Genomic DNA, 27,123 nt, shown 5'->3' with positions numbered 1-27,123 from the left:
ATGGATTACTTTTATGCTGCCTTTATATGCTTTTTTGATCTTCACATTTCAGGCCACCATTAACATGTATTGTATGATCTTACAAATCTTTGTTTGTGTTAAACAGAAGAAAGTAAGACACATCTGGGATAGCATAAGGGTGAGTAAATGATGAGGGTTTTTTTTGGGGTGAACTATCCCTTTAATGCCATATTCAGATTCATAACAGTTGTCAGCTGAGGGTGCTATTTAACTACTGTTGTGTTTGACAACCATAAGAGGACGCACTGCTCTACTGTTTGTTTACGATCTTAACGCTATCTTTGGAGGGTGGAGTTTTGAAAGGAGGGAGTGTGTCTAATTCAACTAATATTATGGAAGGATGAATAATAGGTCATTTTCAAGGTTCTAGAATTGATAGTCATCACATTATAGTCATTTTACAGTCTCTTTTATTAATGCAAAATACACACCAACATTTGTTAGCAAGCATAATTCTGTGAAATAAAAAATGAAAAAAATCAGATTTTTGGGGGAAAAATCAAAGACTGAAAACATTACAGTGTCCCGGCTAATAAAATTGAATAACAGTACGCAAACAACCAAAATAAGAAAATAGTTAAACTGACTTTCATCCCAGATTTGACAATAACTCAACTGGAGTCTAATTAAATGAAGAAAACTTGATTTCTCAGTTAAATCTGTCAGTTTCATAACTGAAAATCAAATTTACAACTGTCAGCTTATTCTTTTGTAAATTGTCTGTTCAATCGCAAAACAGCACCAAAAAGCAACTACACCCAGTATAAAAGTGCTGAAGAGTGTTGCCGTGATAATGACATAATTCATTAAATCTGCATTACATGCAAATTTTCCACAGGATAATATTATAATCTCCTATAACAGCAAAGCTTCACATGATAGAGAATACAATTTAGGTTATATGTAAACAATACCACAGCCACATCCCAAATAAAATATAAAGTAAATACAATTAAAACATGTTTCTTATTAAAAAGTTATGTCCACTCGATACAAGCAAAAGCTTTGCAAACTGACAGTGTAATCTTTTTGGAGTGTGCACAGACCTCAAATTTCATAACATTTCACAAAATAAATCAGGTCTGAAGAACATCACAGATTTGGCATGTAGTGAAACCTCTTGTTTCAAGATTTATGGTAAAGCTCATAATAATGAAACTACATATTTTTATATAAAATTATTCTTAATTTTAGGCTATTTAATAGGTTTGGCCAACAACAATATCACTTCATAAGCAATATATTTTGGGCCTGTGTAAACATTTTCTAAGAAAAGTATTCATTAAAACTAGATCAAAACAAGTCAAGATAATTAAACCCTGGCATTTGTAGGTAATTAATTATCTCCCCAAAAGCATTAAAATTACAAGTATAACCACATTTGACCAGAAACATACACCAGCCAGACCTTCTCCTGTCAGGCAGGGGTGCCGATTTCCCGAAGTGCCTCTTTAGCTGCTTGCAATGTCTCTCTTTTCACACATTTCCAGTAATCAGAAAAGCCATACTGGGGTTGAACCTATGAAACACACAGACGCAACCAAAATCTACCTGTCACTGCTCTGAGCCAATTAAAAGCAATCAGTAAAATTATTAACTAGTGTCAGATTAGATTGAAATGATCTAAATGATTACGAAATGATTTCTCACCCTGAGCCCACGAAGTACTCTGTCTTTCACCACGGTGAGGAATTCTTTATGACTCAGGCAGTTGTCCCCATCCAGGTCAAAGATTTTAAACACTGTGTCCAGAACGTTCTCTGAAAGCTCTTGACCTGTAGCTATCTTTACTGCTCGTTTGAACTGAGCTATGGTGAAACAGACAAATGGAGTATGCTATGCATTTCAATCACTCAAAAACATAATTGCCAATTTTGACATTGGAAATACCCTGACAAGAACTGCATTCAGGACACTCTCAAGAATTAGATTATTAAATACTGCCATCAAGATCAGTCTTACCCATTCCAATTGGCTTGCTGGCATCATTAATCATTTTGACTGACAAAGCAAAGTCCTCCAGGTGGTTGGTAAAGAGACAGAATGCTTTAAATTCATCAAAGGTGATGCTCTGACAAAGACAAAACAACATATTCCTGAATAAAAACTTTGAGACTTTAAAATATGCCAATGACATTATAATACTACCACCATGTTATTACCACGTGAAATATACAGAGCCCCTTAAAGGACAGGGCAGGAATTGTTTTCTGAAATAGTTTTGCATTCCCTCGCAAAAAATGTATCATTATTTTACATGATTTTACTATAGTAACCATATTTTAACCTTGATATTCATGGTAAAACCATAGTAATAATACAGGAAAATGAAAACTATGGTAATAAAAATCATAATTTTGTGGTTATTATGGTTTTGCTACAAATACCATGGTAAAACCATAGTAACCACAAGAATAACCATGGTTAATCCATAACAGAACCATGGTTACTATATGGATACAGTATATTGTATTAAAACTATGGTTTCCAAAAAAAAATAAAAAAAATAAAAAAAATTCATAGTTACTATATTAAAACCATGATTTCCACCAAAAACTATGGTTACAACAGTCTACAATGTAACTATATTAAAACCATGGTTTCTACCAAAAAAAAAAATAATAATAATTACTTTTCAAAGTTACTACAATATTACTATATTAAAACCATGATTTCCACCAAAAAAAACAAAAAAAAATCTTTTCAAAGTTACTACAATATTACTATATTAAAACCATGGTTTCCACCAAAAAAAAAAAAAAATACAAAAACAACAATTCTTTTCAGTTACTACAATATTACTATATTAAAACCATGATTTCCACCAAAAAAAACAAAAAAAAAATCTTTTCAAAGTTACTACAATATTACTATATTAAAACCATGGTTTCCACCAAAAAAAAAAAAATACAAAAACAACAATTCTTTTCAGTTACTACAATATTACTATATTAAAACCATGATTTCCACCAAAAAAAAAACAAAAAAAAAATCTTTTCAAAGTTACTACAATATTACTATATTAAAACCATGATTTCCACCAAAAAAAAACAAAAAAAAAATCTTTTCAAAGTTACTACAATATTACTATATTAAAACCATGATTTCCACCAAAAAAAAAACAAAAAACAAATCTTTTCAAAGTTACTACAATATTACTATATTAAAACCATGGTTTCCACCAAAAAAAAAAAAAAAATACAAAAACAACAATTCTTTTCAGTTACTACAATATTACTATATTAAAACCATGATTTCCACCAAAAAAAAAAAAAAATACAAAAACAACAATTCTTTTCAGTTACTACAATATTACTATATTAAAACCATGATTTCCACCAAAAAAACAAAAAAATCTTTTCAAAGTTACTACAATATTACTATATTAAAACCATGGTTTCCACCAAAAAAAAATACAAAAACAACAATTCTTTTCAGTTACTACAATATTACTATATTAAAACCATGATTTCCACCAAAAAAAAAAAAAAAAAATCTTTTCAAAGTTACTACAATATTACTATATTAAAACCATGATTTCCACCAAAAAAAAACAAAAAAAATCTTTTCAAAGTTACTACAATATTACTATATTAAAACCATGGTTTCCACCAAAAAAAAATAATCATAATAATTACTTTTCAAAGTTACTACAATATTACTATATTAAAACCATGGTTTCCACCAAAAAAAACAAAAACAAAAAAAACAATTCTTTTCAGTTACTACAATATTACTATATTAAAACCATGGTTTCCACCAAAAAAAAAAAAAAAAAAAAAAAAAATCTTTTCAAAGTTACTACAATATTACTATATTAAAACCATGATTTCCACCAAAAAAAAAAAATCTTTTCAAAGTTACTACAATATTACTATATTAAAACCATGGTTTCCACCAAAAAAAAAAAAATACAAAAACAACAATTCTTTTCAGTTACTACAATATTACTATATTAAAACCATGATTTCCACCAAAAAAAAACAAAAAAAAATCTTTTCAAAGTTACTACAATATTACTATATTAAAACCATGATTTCCACCAAAAAAAAAACAAAAAAAAAATCTTTTCAAAGTTACTACAATATTACTATATTAAAACCATGGTTTCCACCAAAAAAAAAATAATAATAATAATTACTTTTCAAAGTTACTACAATATTACTATATTAAAACCATGGTTTCCACCAAAAAAAACAAAAAAAAAAAAACAATTCTTTTCAGTTACTACAATATTACTATATTAAAACCATGATTTCCACCAAAAAAAAAAAAAAAAAATCTTTTCAAAGTTACTACAATATTACTATATTAAAACCATGGTTTCCACAAAAAAAAACAAAAAAAAATCTTTTCAAAGTTACTACAATATTACTATATTAAAACCATGGTTTCCACAAAAAAAAAAAAAAAAAAAATCTTTTCAAAGTTACTACAATATTACTATATTAAAACCATGGTTTCCACAAAAAAAAAAACAAAAAAAAAATCTTTTCAAAGTTACTACAATATTACTATATTAAAACCATGGTTTCCACCAAAAAAAAAAAAAAAAAAAAAAAAATCTTTTCAAAGTTACTACAATATTACTATATTAAAACCATGATTTCCACCAAAAAAAAAACAAAAAAAAATCTTTTCAAAGTTACTACAATATTACTATATTAAAACCATGGTTTCCACAAAAAAAAAATAATAATAATAATTACTTTTCAAAGTTACTACAATATTACTATATTAAAACCATGGTTTCCACCAAAAAAAACAAAAACAAAAAAAACAATTCTTTTCAGTTACTACAATATTACTATATTAAAACCATGGTTTCCACCAAAACAAAAAAAAAATAAAAAATCTTTTCAAAGTTACTACAATATTACTATATTAAAACCATGATTTCCACCAAAAAAAAAAAAAAAATCTTTTCAAAGTTACTACAATATTACTATATTAAAACCATGATTTCCACAAAAAAAAAAAAAAAATCTTTTCAAAGTTACTACAATATTACTATATTAAAACCATGATTTCCACCAAAAAAAAATAAATAAAAAAAATAAAAATGTCTTTTCAAAGTTACTACAATATTACTATATTAAAACCATGATTTCCACCAAAAAACAAACAAAAAAACAAAAACAAAAACAAAAATATTACTTTTCAAAGTTACTACAATATTACTATATTAAAACCATGGTTTCCACCAAAAAATATTGAACTGTCATGGTTACATATAGTAAAGCCATGGTTTTACAACAGTAACCATTATTAAACTATAGTATTTGTATAGAAAAAACCATAATAATAACCACAACATTATGATTTTTATTACCATAGTTTTCGTTTTCCTGTCTTATCACAATGAACAAATGCAAAACTATTTCAGAAAGAAAAAAAAAAATCCCACCCTGTCCTCTAAGGGCTCCGTAGAAATAAAATTTATTTTAACACACACTTACTTTTTTGTGCAAATTAATTTAAAATATAATATATGAATATCCACTGATGAGCCAAAACATAATGACCACCTGCCTAATATGCTGTTGGTCCTCCGCGTGCTGCAAAACAGTGCCGACCCGCCGAGGCATGGACTCCACAAGACACCTGAAGGTGTCCTGTGGTATCTGGCACCAAGACATTAGCAGCAGATCCTTCAGGTCCTGAAGTTACGAGGTGGAGCTGCCATGGATCGGACTTGTTGGTCCAGCACATCCCACAGATGCTCAACCAGATTGAGATCTGGGGAATTTGGAGGCCAGGGCAACACCCTGAACTCTTCATCGTGTTCCTCAAACCATTCCCGAACAATGTGTGCAGTGTGGCAGGCCGCATTATCCTGCTGAAAGAGGCCACTGCCATCAGGGAATCCCATTGCTATGAAGGGGTGTACCTGGTCTGCAACGATGTTTAGGTAGGTGGCATGTGTCAAATTGACGTCCATATGAATGGCCGGACCCAGGGTTTCTCCAGCAGAACATTGCTCAGAGCATCACACCCCCTCCACCGGCTTGTCGTCTTCCCACAGTGCACCCTGGTGCCATCACTTCCCCAGGTAAACGGCGCACACGTACATGGCTGTCCACATGATGTAAAAGAAAATGGGACTCATTGGACCAGACGAACTTCTTTCACTGCTCCGAGGTCCAGTTCCGTTGCTTACGTGCCCATTGTAGGCACTTTCGACAGTGGGCACTCTGACCAGTCTGCAGCTATGAAGCCCCATATGCAGCAAGGTGTAATGCACTGTGTGTTGTGACACATCTCTCCTATAACCATCATTACAATTTTCAGTGACTTGTGCCAAAGTAGATCTTCTGTCGGTTCGGACCAGACGGGATAACCTTCATTGCCCTTGCGCATCGATGAGTCTTGGGCGCCCCAACAGCCTGATACCGGTTTGTGGTTTGTCCCTCCTCGGATCACTGTCAGTAGGTACTCACCACTGCTGACCGGGAGCACTCCACAAGCCTTGCCGTTTCAGAGATGCTCTGACCCAGTCGTCTGGCCATAACAATTTGGCCCTCATCAAAGTCACTCAGGTCTTTACTCCTGCTCATTTCTCCTGCATTCAACACATTGACTACGAGAACTGATTGTTTGCTTACCATCTATTCTACCCAGACCTTGACATGTGGCCTTGTTAGGAGATGATCAACATTATTCGCTTCACCTGTGAGTGGTCATAATGTTTTGGCTCATCGGTGTACATTTCATATAGTTTAGTGTTTAGAATTTTTCAGTACTCAGTACGCCTTGAATCGTGAATCATCTTGCATTCACCACTTACAGTTTTATTTCCCACAGTTGAACCGTTTATAAGAATTCCAGTTTATGTCAAGTGAAATATCAGCATCTTAAATCTGGACTTTCGTGTTAATGTTTAAAACATGTGTTACCTGTCCAGTGGGGATCCTCTTTCTCATATTTTCCCAGTATGCCTCATTATCTTCTTCATTGGTGTAATGAAGTAGCCATTCAGCAAAGTCCTCCCGCCTCATGGTCTTCATCCCTTTAGAAAACCGTAGGAACTCCATTTCTTGCACCTCTGCTTGTAGGTCTTCCATAAACCTACACAAAATTAAAAAAAATCCTTGTACAGCAATACATCTTTGAAGAGTAAAAAATGTTAAGACACAGAATTATGTCCTATCACTTGTACGTAGTGAGCTTTACCTTTTATATGAAGTCTAGAATATAACTTGTATTCTACCACTCTCTGTCAATATTTAACCAAAATATTTAATTTTATCACCTAAAACATTTTAATTTGGAATTTGGAAATCCCCAGAATTACTTTATTTTTGTAACAAACACAAAATAAGTAAAAGTGATCAACAACTCCACAGTTTCATGGTATGGGCAGGTTAATAAGTTCTGCTGGTCACAAATACAATATCAATTATATTGTTATATAATTTTATAATTTATCACCAAATCATTCAAACTAATTTAAACTCATACAAATACTTAGAAATGAGGTAAAGCTAGATTTATACAATTATCTAAAGTAATTATGAGTTGTGGATGTGAGACTCGTCCTTTTAGGTCAAATATTTCATTTGGATCACTGAATATAAATAAATTCAAAATCAGAACAATTGTTGCTGTTTTCTAGAAAATATAGCAACAGGTCACTACAGATGAATTCACCACAGGCACATCCCCCACCTTTCAAATATTTGGATCTTTTTCATCTCTTTCTGTGTCATTTTTGACCCGAACTCTGGTTAGGGGTTTGTCCAAATCCCTAACTCTAACCTCACCCTAACCCAAACCTAAGTATGAGTATAGCAATAGTAATGCTTGTCTTACAGGCAGTGTGCCACTGAGGTAATGTTGTTTGTACCTGCAGAAATCATTGTAATGGAGTTTCATCTTGCCATTTTTCCCAAAGAAGAACACCTGTAGTGTGGTGTTGACCTCATCAACAGTGTCTAAACCCTGCAAACAAACAATACTGGGGCTAAGTCCAATCTTAGTGTGCTTCCACAGTAATGTAATGAAGAGGTGTTTACAAACATACAAGTTGATATTTCAGCATAAAAGTAACTTTTAACTTTAATATTTAAAGCAACAAGGACATGTTTCTGTAGAGACATACGAAAAGAAAAAACACCATGTTCCAATTTACATATAACATGTTTTGCCTTAATGCTAACATATCAATGATAAGTTGCTGATCTTATTCAAACATACAGAACACCCACCTCTGCTCCACCCTGCTTTAGAAGCTTTTTCCTCGGGCTAATTATTTTCTTCAGCTTCAGAGAAGAGAGAAAAGTTATTAGACTGCTGGCAAAGATTCAGTCATGCACACTCACTTAACTGGTCCTGATCCACTCATCCTTCTGTGTATATGCACGTGTTTCTTTTTCAGAAGGGATGAGGGAATGTTGATCTGCTCTGTAAAGCTCTAAAAATACTGAGTCTTATCAAATGTTTTCTTTTAAGATTGTGTGATTCTTCTGCTTTCACCACATGGTGCATTCATGTTAATAGACAAATGTTAAACCACATTTAAACTAAGATCTCCTTACGTTCTTACCATGCACCAACCATCCATCAACCACGTCCACATACCTGTCACACATCTGTGTCATCTCATGCCAGCATTAACAGAGACACAAAGCATAATCAGATTGACTATATAACTCACAATCCAGCACTCCCAAATCCAGTCAGGAGAACAAATGCTCTAGAACAGGGGTTCTCAACCTTTTTTGGTCCGTGGTCCATTTTTTACATTCCAAAAAACTTGCGACCCACCCACTCCCCACAGGTCCACCTCATCTTTGCTGTTATGTCCAGCTTGGGTCGGTATTTGGTCTTAATGCAAACAAGCATGCTGAAAAATAAGTGCAAGCAAATGGTACCAGCAGTTTTAGGTTGCTCAAGTGAGTGACTGTTCTGCATATACTGTATTTACCTTTTGCAGTAGCTGGCACATTACATAGAGTTCACCACTATGTCTGGGTCACGTTGTAGCCTACACTTCAAGTAATAATTTAGAGGGACTGTTTAAAAAATTCACCCAGAAAGGAAAGTTCTGTCATCATCTACTTCCATGAAACACAAAAGGAGATGTTGGGTAAAAATCACAGCCTCAGTCACCACTGCATCCTTTTTTCCATACAACAGAAGTAAATGGTGACTAAGGATATCATTCAGCAGCATAACATCTTCACTTGTCAGAATTTTCATTTTTGGGTGAACTATCTCTTTAAACTAACGGAAGCTGCAAAGTTCATATATATATATATAGGTCTAGCCTCCCACCCTAATTATGCTCAAAGCTAAACTCTTGAAAAATATACCATAAATAAGATACAGTTCATAGAAATTGCCCACAACCCCCATCTGCATCTCTGGAGACCCCACGAAGGATATCGCCTTCAAAGTTGAGAACCTCTGCTAGAATTTTATTTCTGCACACTTTCATATTATTCTACAAATTTACCTAAATACAGTTCATTCATATTGTAAAAAAAAACAAAAATCAGTTTTAGGAAGAAAACAATTTGCTGAAATTATGTCATACAAAATGATGTGTGAAAAGACATGCCATACCTTCTGAAACTCTTTCTTGTCCACATGCTCATTGCCATCAATATCAAGCATTTTGAAAGCAATATGAAATCCTGTTTGAGGTTCTGGAATCACAATGCAGTTAAATTCAAAGCAATGGATACTGGCTTTCTGGAATAACCTGCGACCCCCCCCTCAGCTGAACAAGGAAGTGGTTGGCCACTAATAAGTAAAATGTGGGTGCTAAAACCCCAATTAGCTTAATGATTGTTTGTGATGCCACATTAACAGCCAGTGATATCATATTTATTTATTCATTATAGTTTTGCTGGGGGTATTCCAGAAAGCAGAGTAAAGAACTACACCAAATTAGTTTAATCAGAGTAAGAGGTTTTCTGTATCTTCCAGAGTATGTTAGTAACCATAGCAACTTACCCTGTGAACCTAACCTGCTCCGTATCAGGTTATATTCTTCCAGAGTTAGTTTATTTCAGGTAATTGTCATTAAGTTTCAGAGGTTGTCGGCATATGCTGACTTTGTTGATAGCGACACGGTGCCCACAGAGGCTCAGATTACGCACAATATCATAATTTTTACCCCTTAGAGCCGAGTACTGTCATTTTAAAAAGAACATTATTATCCATTCTTTTATTTTGTTCTAACCAGTAACCTTTTGGAAAGGAGGCTGCGGACCTTATGAACCGGAATGAAAAAAATAAAGTTTTTGCTCAGAACGAATCTAAATGAAAAATAATTTCGGTTTTAGTCCCTGTTTTAAGCATTAATATGATATACAGCAATCTTAACTTTATCTCACAAATCTTCTGCCCTCCATTTCCAGTCTCACACACCATGGATTTGCATTCAAAAGTGAACGAATAAAGTACATTGTACCGTTTTTAAATGATTTTTTAAATACTGTAATATTCTTCTACATGTATGGTAAAACTTTATACTATTGTGAATTTTTTTTAAACTCAAAATTTCACTCCAAAACAATGCAGCTATCGCTATTGCGAGTGAAGATGACTATAATCCTTGTTCGCAATCATTAAAACTTCAAGCTCTGCATCACTGAAAAGGGACGCGTTTTCTTCTCAGCATCCGTTTCCATGGTGGCTCATGGATTTGGCGCTCTGCTGAGAATGCCTTTGAGTTTACTGTGAATATGCATAAACTCAGGGTTGAGTAAAAAACCCCAGATTTATATTCTGAAACCAATCACCGCAAGTAAGCAATATATGGTTAAATCAAATTCAGGGTTTATGTCCGAGTTGCTTAACCGTGCTTTCAGGAATACTCCCCCCAGGTCGCTTGTACTGTTTGGTCATTAGTAGATTTTCTTTCTGCTGGATGCCCAAACGTTATCGGTGCACAACTGGCCATAGATTTTAAATATCTGATCACAAATTTGATGTATTTCCAGTAAAAACAAGATATCATTCTAATTTGACAAGAAATCATTTTTCTTGATGCTAAAATGTAACATTCTGGAAGTCAATTTTTTAAATATAAATTTAAGTAGAGCATAATGCATCATATCATGAACAATTATCAATGTATAAATCAATAAAAATCACTCTGAACTGACAATTTTTTTACAGCAGTTTTTACATATTTTTATATCATATCCGTGCATGTGGGCAGAGGCAAATCATATAGAACAGTAAAACTGCTCACAGTAACTACCTGCTTCATCCTGCCTGCACTCCACAAATCTCACAGGAGACAGATTGCGTATACTCCACTGTCTATGCTCCAATTGGTTGTCGCCGCATAACATTGCTCCTTATTAGCATAATGTTGTACTTCTCTCAGCTTTGTCGAGTTGTCGATTCTGATACCTTTGATTACAGTGATTAACAACAAGTCTTCTGTGACTTTTTTTTCTTCCCTGAGGTTAGACTTACAAAGAAATACAAACTATCACTGCTGAAGATAAAGACTCATCTATGTCCACCTGATCAACGAGTAGCTAAAAACACAAATTGTCTATGATGTAGAGATTAGGGACTGGCACTAATCTAGAGCTGTTGGGAAACTATAATGTGTGAGAATCACTTACTTGTAACAATAGTGAGGAGAAACAGGTACTCTGTGTAAGAGATAAGCCCTGAAATCACAATTCAGACAAGGAGATGAATTAATATTCAGCTCATTTATAAACACATACACAAATGATATCCTGCACTGCAAATGTTTCCAAGTTGTTTATTAAAACTAGGGATTTGCCAGGGTGGTTGACTAATTGAGTATTCGTCAAACAACTGATTAGTGACTTATCATAAGTCGATTAGTGGTAGGGTTGCAGCGGTATACCAGTTTCATGGTATACCACGGTATGAAAATTGACGGTTTTCATACCATGTACATTTGCTTATCTACGGTATTGAGAAAAAAAATGCAACCGGACGGAGAATCTCACCTGCGCGTGCGCATCTCCTTTCCTTTCCTGCCTGTCAGACTCGTCAACTTGCGCAACACACACGCAGTGGAGAAAATGTCAGAGCGAGGCGAGTGGATCTGACATAAGTGAGTGCGTGTGTGAGTTAAAGCAGTGTTTCTCAACTGGTGGGTCGTGACCTAAAAGTGGGTCGCAGGTCTATTCGGACTGGGTCGCAGACAGCAGGGAAAGAACAATGCCATGGTTCTCCCACTGAAGATATTTCGGCGGCCGCCCAAGTGATAGCATATTTAGGACTGCCGAGGCAGATTTAATGATAATCTCGCAATCAGCTAAAGGCTTCTCATCTGCACTTTCGCACAAGTGTAACGCAACCAGCTCACGATCATGATATACTCTGCTCTCTGGTGCGCGCGTGCAACAACCAGGCTTCCCTCGATATTGCGGAGTGCAGACCTCAAAACTGATGTGACCAATTTCAATTCTAGTGAGACTTTTCTAGTTTAAAGCATTACAGAGGAAGTCAAGTTGAACCTCTCAAACAGTAGGCAGCCCTGACATGCCAAACAGCACTGAGAGGGAAAAGAGCAACACTGTACTATGTGCTATATTTTGACAAAATGTTATAGTTTCTTATGAAATAATCTAAAGGTAGAATCTATTAGACCTCATTTTATATCAACAGTGGCAGTTGTAGTTAAAGTTTCAAGATGTGTTTCAGCTAGTACTTGCTTTTTCATAAATACTATAATTTGTTATTATTATTACTATTATTTAAGACTAGCTACACTGACCTAACCATGGTAATGAGGAGCCTCCTCCTGTGTAATATGTATATTCTGTTTGAATTATGTTTGAAATTAGGAAACAAATGGGATAATGATGGGCTCATATAAGTAAATATGCTCTTCAATTTTTAAAAGGGGGAGAGAAAACGTCCTGTCACTTTTGTTGATGTCAACAACAAAAATAATGTCACTTGATGCATGTCCTTGTACTTGAAAACCATGAACAAAACAATGCAACATAAAAGGAAATGCCACCCAGGATACATTAAATACAGGTTACGTTTTACACTTGATTTCCAATGTAAAATCTGAGTCCTGAAGCAAAACCAGTTGAGAACCACTGAGTTAAAGGTACAGACAGGAGCAGTCTGGCTGCACTGTCCTGCACCTACAGTATATGTTAATTATTAATAATCATAGGACATTACTTTAAAAGCTCACACAGCTGATGTTATTTTTCATTTAGTAGTTAATTTAACATGCTATGCTAACATGTAAATTTACATGCTTTAGTTATATAACATGTTATAGTTGCATGCTATTTTTTATCATGTTTATAATTTGGTTTGTTATTATAATTCTGTTAGCTTTCTTATTTATTCTATTTATTTTCAAAAGGGAGACTTTTTTTTTTTTTTTACACATACTTCCATTAAAAAATAAGGTTTCAAGTTTCAATTATAATTAAAGCTGCAAGCAGCGATGAACGGCCCTCGTACCCTGGTGCACGTTGGGGCTGCTGTGCCAGGGGAATGTCACTCCAATTATTTTTAGCATTTTTTAGCACTTAAGTGTTGATAAGAGTGTATCAGTGTAAAACATGTCATTTCCTGTTGCCAATAGGTGGCGCTATGACTATAACTGAATATTGGCATATAGAAGTGTTCAGGCTGGGACTCTTATAAAACATGTAACGTTTGGAGCAGTTTCATGAGTTTTGGAGCATGTTTAGGCCTCAAAAATGTGACTCGTTTCATATTGAACTTTGTCAGGGTGCCACGGACATGTCCTTCAACAAAAACTCAAAAGCTTCGCAATTTAACATCACCAACGCCTTTAGATTAAGACTGACTAAATATAATGTTGATCTGATTAAATCTCTGGGAGGAGTTTGTTAAAGTACAAGACCTGGAATTGGCTGTTGCCAGTAGGTGGCGCTATGACTATAACTGAATATTGGCACGTAGGATGGCCGGGACTATTATCAAACATTGATTGGACATTGTATGTATGAGTTATAACAACTTCCTTTTTCATGGTGAAACATCGAATTTTGTCAGACCGTCACGGCCACGCCGTGCAGTGAAAACTCAAAAGCTTTGCAATTTAGCATCGCCAAGCCCTTTAGATTAGAATAACCAAATATGAAGTAGATCTGATGAAATCTCTAGGAGGACTTCGTTAAAGTACGAGGCCTGGAAATGGCAAAAACTGAGCAAAAATTGAAGAGAAAAATCTAAATGGCTGACTTCCTGTTGAGTTTAGACTTCAAGAGTCCAAGAGACTTTTTTGTAGGTATTGACATGTTACACATGTGTACAGATTTTCGTACGTGTAGGTGAAATGTAGCATAAAGCGCACATCGTTGAAAGTTTGTAGGTGGCGCTATCGAGCCATTTTGCCACACTTAATTCTCGCCACTTCTGATGCGTGTGGAAATTTTCATGAGTTTTCGAGTATGTTTAGGCCCTCAAAAATGTGGTTCATTTGGGAAAAAATAATAAAAGCCTAGAAGAACAATAGGGTCCTCGCACCATCGTGCTCGGGCCCTAATAAAGCGTTTGTTCAACCAAAAAAAAAAAAAACTTCTGTTTTCACCCTTTAAGGGTCATTGTAACTGATAATAATAACTGTGTAATACCGTATACCGTGATATTTTCTGAGACGGTTATCGTACCATGAAAATCTCATACCGCTGCAACCCTAATTAGTGGGGTTGACTAACTTATAACTGTGGCTAGCAGGGTGGGGCCGGGCGGCATCTGGGCAGAGCGAGGCCAGGAAGATAAGTGGTGAATGAGTTCCACCAGTGTGCCACACCGGTCTCGCGTTCCACTGAAGGGCGGCGGGAGTATTTAAGGAGAGGAGACAGTGGAAGACACAGAGAGAGAGAGCGATGCATGAAGATGTGTTTGTGTGTTCAACGTGTCTGCAGGGAAGCAGCACGTGGAGTTGTTTTATGTTGTTTATGTGTAAAATAAATGTCTACATGTTGTCAAGCCAGTCCCAGCTTCCTCCTTGCCCATCGTGTGAACTCGTTACACTAACATTAATATTTTTAGTGGAGGTGGTTTTAATGAGAGACATATTTCTCTTATTAATTAAGAGAGACAACTTCTTGGAGAGCATTTTTGTGTGATGATAACTTGCGTAAATCAACAGTAAATAACAGTCAGCACAGTAAAACTATCTGCTAGAAGTTTCGTCTCTTTAATGTTTTAGGTTTAGTCTTTTTATGCACTGTTGTTACAGCAAAGCGCCGCATCAACAATATATTTCAAGATGATCACTGTCAGATGTTAAATTCTCTGATGAGTGAAATATTCCCATCTTTGTAAGGTGCTGTGGAGAGATTAAAGTCTTTAGCTGATTCTGTCTGACACTGCTTAAATAAATAGTTGCAGTTCGAAAGGTATAAACTGCTTGATGTCATGAACTGATATGTACCCGCAATATTATTTCGCAGCTCTATGCTTTTTTTTTTTTCTCCCAATTTGGAATGCCCAATTCCCAATGTGCTTTTAAGTCCTCGTGGTCACGTAGTGATTTGCCTCAGTCCGGGTGGCAGAGGACGAATCCCAGCTGCCTCCGCGTCTGAGATCGTCAACTCACGCATCTTATCACGTGGCTTGTTGAGCGCGTTGCCACGGAGACATAGCGCGTGTAGAGGCTTCACACCATCCACCGCGGCAATCAAGCTCAACTCACCACGCGCCCCACCGAGAACGAACCACATTATAGCGATCACGAGGTGACTGTACCCTCCCTAGCAACCGGGCCAATTTGGTTGCTTAGGAGACCTGGCTGGAGTCACTCAGCATGCCCTGGGATTCGAACTAGCGAACTCCAGGGGTGGTAGCCAGCATCTTTACCACTGAGCTACCTAGGCCCCCCGCAGCTCTGTGCTTTGTAATACACAGCAGGGATCGTCCTGAAGCAGTCCAGTTATGCTGAAGTGTGTCATTCTGTGTTCAGGATGCGCATATAAGTGATTTCGTGCCGCTCTGTATTGGAGCCTCTCTTGTTTTCTTATTTTGATAGTTTTGTGCATTACGATGTTCTAGTTATTTAGGCTATCTATTTAGTTCGTTAGCATGTTGAAGTGCTGCATTTAGCGTCCGTATATGCATATCCCTAATTAAAACACTTAAAAATGGAACATAAATAAAATGTTGGTACACACAGACCAAGACACTTTATTGAGGCAGGTGGACTCTGGCATGGGTGAGACAGGTGTTTGCTGAACATTTTACCTTTGTCTCCGATTCCTCTGAACAGGTTACTTCCTGCCTCAGCCTTGGAAGCCACCTTCATCATCTCCTCCACATCCTGTCATGGGAAACAATCAAATTATGAGAGAAAGTAAATGGCTCAATCAACAACAGACAGAGATTTCCCGCACAATTAAACACATTCAACATCATACAAGTTCTCATAGTAATAGCTCTCATTTAGGGCTAGTCTCTTCATATTTGGATCAACTTTCATGTGGCCTTATGGATTTCACTCACCCTTTTCGTCAGGATCTTTTTCTGTAGTTTGTCTGAAAAAGAGGAAGACCCGGGATTGTTGAGACAATATTTTGCTGCATAGTGAGAATCAACAGAAGAAGAAAAAAATGATTTGAGGCCTGTCATGGTGTTTGAGAGATCTTGGGAGTACACTATGATCAGACTTTATGAATTCAAGGCCTAACATGCATATGTGATTACTTCAAGAAGCAAAGCACTTGAACTGTGTTGCTATCTTAAACCAGAAAGATGTAAATATAATGAGAGCATAAGTGAGAAAGAGAGAGGGAGTGTGGAAAAAATCTATGTGTCACCAAATAGGGGTCTTAGTATTGTCTGGTACCTTGCTGTAAAATACATACATAAATAGCAGAGTGAACCAACCTAAACATTTGGCTTAAAATACGTGAGCTTTTCATAGAAGTTCTGGAGGGTTTGCTGTGATCACGTAAAATACATTCACTGTTATTATATGTTTTTTGTCTGAAGATAGCAGCCCTATAAGAGCTCACATTTAAACAGACTTTATTTAAATTTTTTAGATAAGCATACTAAGTAAGGAGTAATATAACTATAGTATGTACAGTATAGTCCAATAGAATAGGAATCTACAATATCAGATACAACCAGAAATTGATATATTATAGTGCATCCCTATTGTATGTATGTTGTTTTTGAGAGTATCTGCATTTGCATGTGGGTGTCATCATTATGAGTGTTTTGTGTCTCTGGTCACTTACGGTCCACATACTCCAGCATGACTGAATGGAGGAAGTCCCTGGGTGTCATATACGGCTCCTGTTCATACATCATGGAGGCAAACTGGTTAAATCGCAGACGTCTCGTTGACACAGTTGACACTGTGGTCTCTGCTTTCTGACAAACATACAAATATAGAGAGAATTATGTGACATATATTCTTTATCTTTACATCTAATGAAGCTGAAATAATTGTTAGCACAATAAACTTGGATGTGTTACATTAGATCTGAATATGCAGCAACATTTTAACTGCATATTCTTTTTTTTCTCCTTATTTGGAATGCCCAGTTCCCAATGCGTCGTGACTCGCCTCAATCCGGGTGGCGGAGGACGAATCTCAGTTGCCTCCGCGTCTGAGACTGTCAACACACTTATCTTATCACGTGGCTTGTTGAGCGCGTTGCCACGGAGACATAGCGCGTGTGGAGGCTTCACGCTATTCTCCGCGGCATCCACACACAACTCACCACGCGCCCCACCGAGAACGAACCACATTATGGCGACCACAAGGAGGTTACCCCATGTGACTCTACCCTCCCTAGCAACCGGGCCAATTTGACTCTACCCTCCCTCGCAACCGGGCCAATTTGGTTGCTTAGGAAGCCTGGCTGGAGTCACTCAGCACACCCTGGGATTTGAGGGTGGTAGCCAGCATCTTTTACCGCTGAGCTACCCAGGCCCGCCTTAACTGCATATTCTTGACAAAACAGACACGTCGCCAGATTCACACACATTCCATTTTAATGAAGTTTACTGTCATTTTAGCCTCTGGGTACATCAGATTTGTGCATAGACATTCACTCATTAGTATGAATGTCATTTTATTCACGCTCTGCACATTTCACATCTCTTCTAATGTATTAATTAAATATTCTAACTAATTAAATATTGCTTTAAGCTACCAAAAGTGTTGCAGTTTAACAATTTTTTTTACCATGTTTAAATCATATATTTTCTAAATATTATAAATTAGAAACTTATTCATTACAAAAACATTTAAGTAAAATAACTAGACACATAGCACTTTCAGTTTGCCTTAACAGAAGCCCAAAAATGTACACATAAATATTGAAAACATCAAAACAGGGCACATTAGGCTTTTTTATTGAGACTACATACACAATTCATCACAGAGAAGAAGAATAAATAAATAAATAGATTTTTGGGTGTAAAACATTTTATTTTTATTTTTAAATGCCTACTGGTCTCACTTGAATGTATAAACCTAAAAACTAAACAGAATAATGAGTAACAACGCAGTGACAGAAGAAGCAAACAGATTACGGGTCTGGGAGGCTCTTTTAACATGTCTGAAACTTATTGTACAACATTAGGAAATTACTTTGACTTGAAAAGTTGTCTGATTAATTTGTTTACCTTCGCCTCCTCCTCCGCGTACACGATGTGGGGCCACAGTTTCCATTGCGGATCATACTTATACCGAATAAATCCGCCTGCCAAAACAGTGCTCAGCAGTGCCGCTCCAACAGTACGACTATACCATACATTTCTGTGAGACGACAAACTTCTGAGCATATTCCGCACGCTAACACCTAACCTGACCCAAGTCGCCATTTTTCTATGGGGAAGTTTTAATCGCCCTTCTTTGGTCGATAGTGGAGTCACATTGAAAAAACGGTGATTTGGCGCCCACAGCAGCCTAAAAGCGCATCTACATTGTCACAGAGTCAGTACACCGCAGAGAGGAGCAGTACGATGGTGATTCTTTCGAACAACAGTTCTCAATTTTGTTTTCTTCCAAAAATGAGGGAGACAATAATAATCAATAAAAATAAAACAAATAAAATATTTTCTAATGAATTGACATTTACATTTATTCATTTGGCAGACGCTTTTATCCAAAGCGACTTAGAAAAAGAGGAAAACAAAAGCAAATCACCTTAAGGAGACAGTGGTATGAAACGTGCCATACTACAAAGTTTCACTAGCATCAGAATAGTATTCAAAACAGATTAAAACTGCATTTATTATTATTATTATTATTATTATTATTATTAATGACTGGTTAAGTGCTCACGGAAAAGATGTGTTTTTAGTCGTTTTTTGAAGACAGAGAGTGAGTCAGCTTCACAAATGGAGTTGGGAAGGTCATTCCACCATCGTGGTATGATGAAGCTGAAAGTCCGGGAAAGTGTTTTGGTGCCTCTTTGTGTTGGTACAAGGCGACGTTCCTTAGCCGACCACAGGCTTCAAGTGGGCGCGTAGCTCTGCATAAACGATTTTAGGTATGCTGGAGCAGACCCAGTGACTGTTCTGTATGCCAGCATCAGAGCCTTGAATTTGATACGTGCATCAACCGGCAGCCAGTGGAGAGAGATGAGGAGTGGTGTAACGTGCTCTCTTTGGTTCATTAAAGACCAGACGTGCTGCTGCATTCTGGATCATTTGCAGGGGTCTAATTGCACATGCAGGGAGGCCTGCAATGAGAGCGTTACAGTAGTCCAGTCTCGTTATGACAAGTGACTGGACAAGCAGTTGTGTGGCATGTTCAGAGAGGAAGGGTCTTATCTTCCTGATATTGTAGAGTGTAAATCTACATGATTTTGCGGTCTTTGAGATGTGGTCTGTGAAATTTAGTCTATTGTCGATGGTTACCTCTAGATTTCTGACTGATTTGGAAGGCGTTACTGTAGTTACACCCAGCTGCACAGTGATGTTTTGTTCAACAGCAGGGTTGGCTGGAAAGACAAGGAGTTCAGTCTTGGCTGGTTTGAGTTGCAGGTGGTGTTCCTTCATCCAGGACGAGATGTCTGCCAGGCAGGCTGAAATTCAATCAGTCACTGTGGTGTCGTTGGGCTGGAAAGACAAGTAGAGTTACGTGTCATCAGCGTAGCAGTGGTAAGAGACACCATGTGGCTGAATGATGGGTCCCAGTGATGTTGTGTATATAGAGAAGAGAAGTGGCCCAAGCACTGATCCCTGAGGTACCCCAGTAAATAGCTGATGTGGCTTGGATACCTCACCTCTCCAGGCTACCTTGAAATTGACTATTTGAAGGTAATTAATGGACAAGAACATAAAGATTAGTCTTCATCAGAAAATGTATTTATTGCTATTTTCCAACACATTGGGCCCAAATAATACATTTTCATGTTTTTCTTCACATAATAGTTTCATTTTTAAATTTTTATAGCTAATAACATGAAGGTGTGAATGGTTTCACTCCCTGGCCTTTCATTTCTACATATTAATAATAATAAAATAAAATACAATAAAAATAAAAGACTAAGACTGAACTTGTAGTCTTAGCAACTGGTTATAAAAAACAGACCTATATAGGCTATATCTTGTGCAGGTTTTCCAGAGTTTTGAGTTCCTAACTTGGCATTTCAACACTGTACAAACATTTAGGCTACATCTCAAGTGGATCAACTTGTTAAACTAGGGATATAAAATTAGCCTACACTTTGTCTGTTGGGAGGTGTCCGTGCATTCTTTATTTGTTTCTTGAAAGTCTGGTTTTGATTTCCTAAGATTTCTGCTGTATTAACAGTGAACATTAACATTTAAGAAAGATCCATACATGCATACATGCACATATGCACACACACACACACACACACACACACACACACACGTTTGCTCAGATGGGGACATACCATAGACTTCTATTTTTTTACATAAAGCTAACAATAATTACTATAAACTAACTCTAACCCACACCCAAACCTAACCCTAACAGAAAACAGTTTGCATTATTAGAATTAATAAAATCATTATTGAATTTATGTATGGATTGTTTTTCCAAATGGGGACATCCCAAAATGTCTCCAAAGAGAGCATTTCTCCGATTTACCTCACATATGGGTACAAAATTGTCACCAAACTATAGCTTTGTAAGTAGACACACACACACACACACACACGTGCGCATGCACACAAACACATGCTCAAAACATTCACAAAGCAGGACACATACACTGTTAGATCATCCTGTTGATTAACATCTTTTCTCCATCCATCCATCCATCCATCTTCTATGGCAGTTTGTCCTAAGTAGGGTCGCAGGTAGTGCTGAAGCCTATCCCAGCTGTTTTGGGCCGAAGGCAGGAAAACACCCTGAACAAATGGCCAGTTTATCACAGGGCCCTGGGTAAGCTAGGACTCGAACGGGGACCTTCTTGCTGTGAGGTGACAGTGCTATCCACTGAGCCCTGTGCCACCCTAATAGCTTTTCTATACTACAATTTTAACTTTAAATTTTAACTTAATTTTACACTGCTTATCTGTAATTAGCATGAGAGCACAAGTAAAATATATTCATGTTATGAGTGCCTTTTGGCACCATAAAAGACTACTCTGTTAATATACTGAGGACATTTTTGACTAGACTGATAATCCATGGGGATAATGGGTAAAGTCCACATTATGAAACAAAACAGTTGATCGTGGGTGGGGCAGAGAACAGGAAAAGACAGTTAGACACACCTACAAGAGGGCACATTAATCCTTTATCTTACAGTAACAAAAGACAGATTTTTTTTTTTACAGAATTTCAGCTTTTTAATTGTCTTCAGACAGTTACACCACTTAAGAAAAAAAAAACAACATAAAAATGATTTTGAACTCAGAAATTAAAAACATGTTCAAGAGGTGTAGTTGATTTGATTTGTGTGAATCGCATTTGTAATGTATTTAATAGATCTGGACAAAAAGAGTCTCACCAGTCAAAATTGATAAAGTGAGCAAACTTTCAACTAGAGAACTGAAGTTGAGTTTTCTGAGACTATGAACTAACTCGCAAACGTTCCTTGATGACGTGATACTAATATATGATCCATTTGGTAAAATTGGTTGATTCAACCTCGACGCATATGCACAGACAGAAGAAGCCTTCATAAGAATTCTGTTGCGTTTTTGTTCTGAAACTACACTACATTCCCCACAGTTCCTTGCGACATGGGCGTGTTCTTCAATGTAGTCTGCGTTACCCGTAAGTTGAAGAATGAGCTAGTAAGAGAAAAGGATTGCGATTCACAGTGAAGATTTTGTTTTAATTACCTTCAATTATGTTCATTTAATAGCATTTTGAATCTTCTCTCTCGCGCTCAGTTTGTATACGACTTTTACGCGTAGTTATATGCCTCTTAGGGTTGATGTTTATGCTTAATAACAGATTAATGTGAGTCTCATCCGCTAGTTTGTTAGCAGAGCGCCGTTGCCGCTGCAATGATGGAAACTTAAGCAGCTCAAAGCAAACACTCATTCAGCTCCTCAGGCCACCCAAACACAGTGAGTCGTGCTTAAAAAAACATACTTTTTCAACATGCATAATGTTTATGTGGTGCTACCTTACTACATCTCATAATGGCCGGTGTTTACTCGGCGGATCAGCTGCTAACTCACTAGCTGAACAGCTTTATTACTTTGTTTTGGGTTTTTGTGTATGCATGCCTTTTACCTGGGGCCAAACGGCAGTATCTGCAGTTTAATGTATTCTTATCTGCTGCTTCGGTGTTTGCGCAGTCTGTCTGGAGTGTTATCTAAAAAGACTGCAGATCAGGTTGTTTAATATTCACTGGCTTATGAAATCTCGCCCTCTCTCTTTTTCTCTCAGGGACCCCTGTGCCAGGCAGCAAAATGCAGACCATAAAGTGTGTTGTCGTTGGTGATGGTGCGGTGGGAAAGACCTGCCTGTTGATCTCCTACACCACTAATGCCTTCCCAGATGAGTACATTCCGACGGTTTTTGACAACTACAGCACACAGACCTGTGTGGACGGCCGTGCCGTCAGCCTTAACCTATGGGATACGGCCGGTCAGGAGGAGTATGACCGCCTGCGAACCCTCTCTTACCCACAAACGCATGTGTTCATTATCTGTTTCTCCGTGGCTAGTCCTTCCTCTCATGCCAATGTCAGACATAAATGGCACCCAGAAGTGTGCCACCACTGCCCGGGCGTACCTGTGCTGCTGGTGGGAACTAAGAGAGACCTGCGGGCAGACAAGGAGACCCTGGAGAAGCTGAAGGAGCAGGGAATGAGTCCAACCACCCCGCAGCAGGGCAGCGCGCTGGCCCGCAGCATTGGCGCGGTGCGATATCTGGAGTGCTCAGCTCTTCTGCAGGAGGGAGTCAGAGAGGTCTTCAACGAGGCAGTTAGAGCTGTTCTCTACCCCAGCACCAAGAAACATACCAAGAAATGTGTGCTGTTATAACTATCGGAGGGTGGGTGGGTGTGTGTGTGTGTGTGAGAGAGAGTTACTGAGTTTCAATGAGGGTATGGATGGAAGTTAGATGTGATCGTCTTGTTGATATGACTGTGTGTGTCGCTACCACTTTATGTTTGTATCTCTACACTACAGATAGCAGTAGGTGCACAGACTGTTAATAAGTGAGTTTGAGACTGTGTGCTTGTGTTAAACTTTACACACATATCATCACCTAAGACATTAATACAGCACTACAGTGTTGTAATCTGAAGGCAGGCAGAGGATGAATTTGTCTGAAGGACTATGGGCATTGATGACTGCTGCTCTCCCAAAATGCCTTAAAACCCCAGCACAAAAAGACAACAAAAAAAAGAAGATTTTTAAGGAAACACTCAGAGGATATTTAATGCACCAAAGTGTCAATTTAGTCTAATGTGTCTGGATGTCTTATTAAAACATATGAAGGTGCTGTCTTCCCTTGTGCACATCTGTACTCTGTTCAACAGCGTATACTTTTCCCCTACACCCTAACGGCAAAATGTGAGGCCTTGCAACCCCACTAATATGTGTGGTATCTTAACACAAGACCTATAGTTTTGACCTACCTATAGGAACTATGCCATCCTGTTTTCCCTACATTATGACCTGTAAATGATCACCGTTGGGTTGATTGCCTTTCAAGTCAGGACATGTTGTGGAATCCCAGCGTGCCTTCAGAGGCTCAGCCTGAGCTTGGCTCTTCCTCTGACATCTCACAAACGCATCCTTCCTCTCTGCTCATTTCACCTAGGGTGCTACTTTGGGTGCCAGCTGACATTTATTTCTGGAAAGTGCTGCTGAAAGTTTACAGTGGGCTATGTTAGTTTATAGAGAGCTGTTGTAGCTCACCTGCCTCCGATTAGAGCTGTTAATGAAGGGATGAAGTGCTGTTGTATAAAACTCTTGAGAAAGTAATGAAGATCTTTCCATATTTGGCTCGCTCTGCCTGAATCCTCAGAGTTTACAAACCCGTTATTGAAACTAAAGTGCCACTACTATTTGTATTATTTGTATTTTACACAACTTAAATGTTGATCCACTCCAATGAAGTGCCATGTTACGAACTGTTGAGGAAGGAGATAAGCTTTCTGTTCAAAATATTTAGACTGTGGTTAATATTCACAAACACTAAAAGTTCAGGTTTAGTCTTCATTTGGGTCCACATGTACATTTTATATATTGAATGTCTACTTTTTTTTTTTTTTCAGCCAAAGGCTGCTTCATCAAAATTTTTGTTTTTAGGACACTAATGAAACACCAAAAATTGGCCCAATTTTTTTGTATTAAAATGGTTTTTACTTTTTAATTGTCATTATTTTTAAAATTATACCTCCACTTGCATGACAAAATAAACCAGTTGTAAAGTAAACCAGACTGCCTGGCTCCTGTTCATCTTTTCAATGTATATTTTTCTGCATGAAGATTGTAAGAAGATAGAGAAGGAGGGAATGAGAGAGAACAAGTGGGAAAAAGAAAGAACAGCTGCATCACTCTTACATTCTTCACAGTGCTTTACAGATAAACAGAACTGTCAGCTGTGTGTATGTGTGATTGTATCGAGGCATTGTTGTTAGACTTAGAGTAACGATCTTATGTTGAAGCCTGAATGCTTTACATTTGTGTCAAGTGGCTTTTATTGTCATTTAAACCATATACAGCTAGTACAGTACACAGTGAAACAAAACAACGTTCCTGCAGGACCATGGTGCTACATAAAAACAACATGAAATAACATAAAACAAACACAGAACTACATGAGACTACACAGAACTAAAAGACCATTTCTACATAAAGTGCACGTGCAAACGTGTGCAAACAGTACAAGACATACAATAATTGCTGAAACAGGACAATAGACACAGTAAGAGACAGTGCAGTGCCGACCAGTACACAGCTCTAGTGTGAAAGTGTCAGATGAAACAGGTAGTGCAAAAAGATATTACAATATAATAGGAAATGCTGTGAATGTAAACATAACATACTATGACATAGTATTCAGCAGATAAGCTTATACTAAAAGTACTATGGTATTACCATAAAATATAACATGGAAAAACCACCATGGTATTCTTTGGAGCACCACATGAATATGGTAATAAAGCAGTAAAATGGTATTATCATGGAACACAATCAATGAACAGTATCACAGAATGAATATACAGACATTTTTTTAAGGGAAGACTACTATTTATACTGTTTTAGGGACTCCTGGTTTAGCTCCGTTTAATTGTAATTCAATTAATGTAACAAATGATCCCCCTTCAGCATATTACACGAACAGAGAAATCTGCAGTAGAAATTAGTTGGTCCATCAAGAAGGGGAGAGACTGACAGACACCATGGCGCTGCAGTTACAGTATTAGACCTGAGGGAGGAGACAAACCAGCCGGCTCAGATCCGGATACAAATACACACTGCTGCTACTGTTCGCACAGGTAGGAATGTTTCATTCATATGTAATTGCAGTTTCGCTTATTTTTATCTAGCTATCATACTAACTTAAATACGTGATTTAGGCGTATCACACTCTTGAACACGAACGTTATTTGCGAGTCTGCGCTCCTATGGTCCACTCGGTAGTTTCTAACCGGTCATCGGCACAGGGTAGGGAGAGACTCCTCCGGACAGACTTTTACTCGAGCCCGAGGACCGAGAGGCCTACCCTGATAATAGCGACAGATGAACGGGTACGTGCATTCAAAGATTATTATGCTGAATTCATAACAGTGTGTAAAATTGAGCATACGAGTAAAGGCAAAAGTGCGGAGACAGTAGTAAGAAGGTATGTTTGTGGGAAGAGGAACAGTGTGATACACATCTCTTCACTACTGCATGCAGAAAGTGAACTGGGTAGGGTTGCACCAGCTGTGCGTAAGTTCTCACGTATGTTAGGACGTAAAGTTCACACGTATGTTAGGACGTAAAGTTCACACTAAGGGCTTAGTAACTATTAGTTAGTTTGTAACTAAGTCAGTGCTTAATTTGGTTGCACAACCTGTTCTTAAGGTAAAACTTAACTAGTAGGTCGTAAGCTCCACGTAAAGTAATGCGTAGTCGCATAATATGACGTTTACCTGTATTGATCCAATAAACAGCCTTCAAATTTGTACACAGAAGCATTAAACAGCAGTGAATTTCAGTTTGATCTTATTACAGTTGATGTTCAAATCTTGTTTGCTCACGTAAATGTCAGCTGTAATAAATTATATCCCAATTAAAATACGATACGTAATAAAAGTAGATTTGATAAATAGTATATTTGCCCTGTGTAAATAACAATATTATAGGAACTGTATCTAAAATAAATGAGGGATGATAAATACTAATACAACATGCTGGAAAAACAGACATTTATTCATTTTAATATCCTATATATATATATATATATATATATATATAACTCAGCAAAAAAAGAAGCATCCCTTTTTCAGGACACTATATTTTAAAGATAATTTTGTAAAAATCCAAATAACTTTACAGATCTTTATTGTAAAGAGTTTAAACAATGTTTTCCATGCTTGTTCAATGAACCATAAACAATTAATGAACATGCACCTGTGGAACGGTTGTTAAGACACTAACAACTTACAGAGGGTAGGCAATTAAGGTCACAGTTATAAAAACTTAGGACACTAAAGAGACCTTTCTACTGACTCTGAAAAACACCAAAAGAAAGATGCC

General features: G+C 37.1%; 3 protein-coding genes across 10 annotated transcripts in view; 2 read left to right on the top strand and 1 right to left on the bottom strand.

Annotated features, from left to right (window-relative positions):
- Positions 1-418: 418 nt before the first annotated feature.
- Positions 419-18,848, bottom strand: micu2 (mitochondrial calcium uptake 2). Its single transcript, XM_051672121.1, has 12 exons — positions 18,610-18,848; positions 17,211-17,346; positions 16,471-16,502; positions 16,213-16,288; positions 11,613-11,660; positions 9,589-9,671; positions 8,229-8,282; positions 7,868-7,962; positions 6,918-7,089; positions 1,984-2,092; positions 1,672-1,829; positions 419-1,540 (listed from the first exon to the last, which is right to left on the bottom strand). The coding sequence occupies exons 1-12, from the start codon at positions 18,805-18,807 to the stop codon at positions 1,439-1,441; spliced, it is 1,263 nt and encodes a 420-aa protein (XP_051528081.1). The 5' UTR covers positions 18,808-18,848; the 3' UTR covers positions 419-1,438.
- A 3,336-nt stretch (positions 18,849-22,184) lies between these two features.
- Positions 22,185-24,810, top strand: LOC127428177 (rho-related GTP-binding protein RhoG-like). Its single transcript, XM_051676347.1, has 2 exons — positions 22,185-22,485; positions 22,811-24,810. The coding sequence occupies exon 2, from the start codon at positions 22,834-22,836 to the stop codon at positions 23,407-23,409; it is 576 nt and encodes a 191-aa protein (XP_051532307.1). The 5' UTR covers positions 22,185-22,485; positions 22,811-22,833; the 3' UTR covers positions 23,410-24,810.
- Positions 24,811-25,837: 1,027 nt separating this feature from the next.
- The window catches only part of LOC127424275 (transcription initiation factor TFIID subunit 1-like), a 36,664-nt gene continuing 35,378 nt past the window's right edge, over positions 25,838-27,123 (top strand). For 7 of the 8 annotated variants that reach the window (XM_051669363.1, XM_051669353.1, XM_051669320.1 and 4 more), the window contains exon 1: positions 25,838-25,877. The gene's annotated coding sequence lies outside the window, so the exon portion shown is untranslated. The remainder of the gene's footprint in view (positions 25,878-27,123) is intronic. The other variant, XM_051669312.1, reaches the window with a different exon arrangement.

This window comes from Myxocyprinus asiaticus, chromosome 3 (genome assembly GCF_019703515.2).
Source record: "Myxocyprinus asiaticus isolate MX2 ecotype Aquarium Trade chromosome 3, UBuf_Myxa_2, whole genome shotgun sequence".
Classification (NCBI taxonomy): domain Eukaryota; kingdom Metazoa; phylum Chordata; class Actinopteri; order Cypriniformes; family Catostomidae; genus Myxocyprinus; species Myxocyprinus asiaticus.
This window is presented reverse-complemented; position numbering and strand designations above follow the sequence as displayed.

Coding starts and splice junctions, on each gene's coding strand:
- LOC127428177 (XM_051676347.1), top strand. CDS start 22,834: ATGCAGACCATAAAGTGTGTTGTCGTTGGTGATGGTGCGGTGGGAAAG.
- micu2 (XM_051672121.1), bottom strand. CDS start 18,807: ATGGCGACTTGGGTCAGGTTAGGTGTTAGCGTGCGGAATATGCTCAGA. Junction 2,093..6,917: donor AGAGGATCCCCACTGGACAG/GTAACACATGTT, acceptor TGTCTTTGTCAG/AGCATCACCTTTGATGAATT. Junction 1,541..1,671: donor GAGTACTTCGTGGGCTCAGG/GTGAGAAATCAT, acceptor TGTGTTTCATAG/GTTCAACCCCAGTATGGCTT.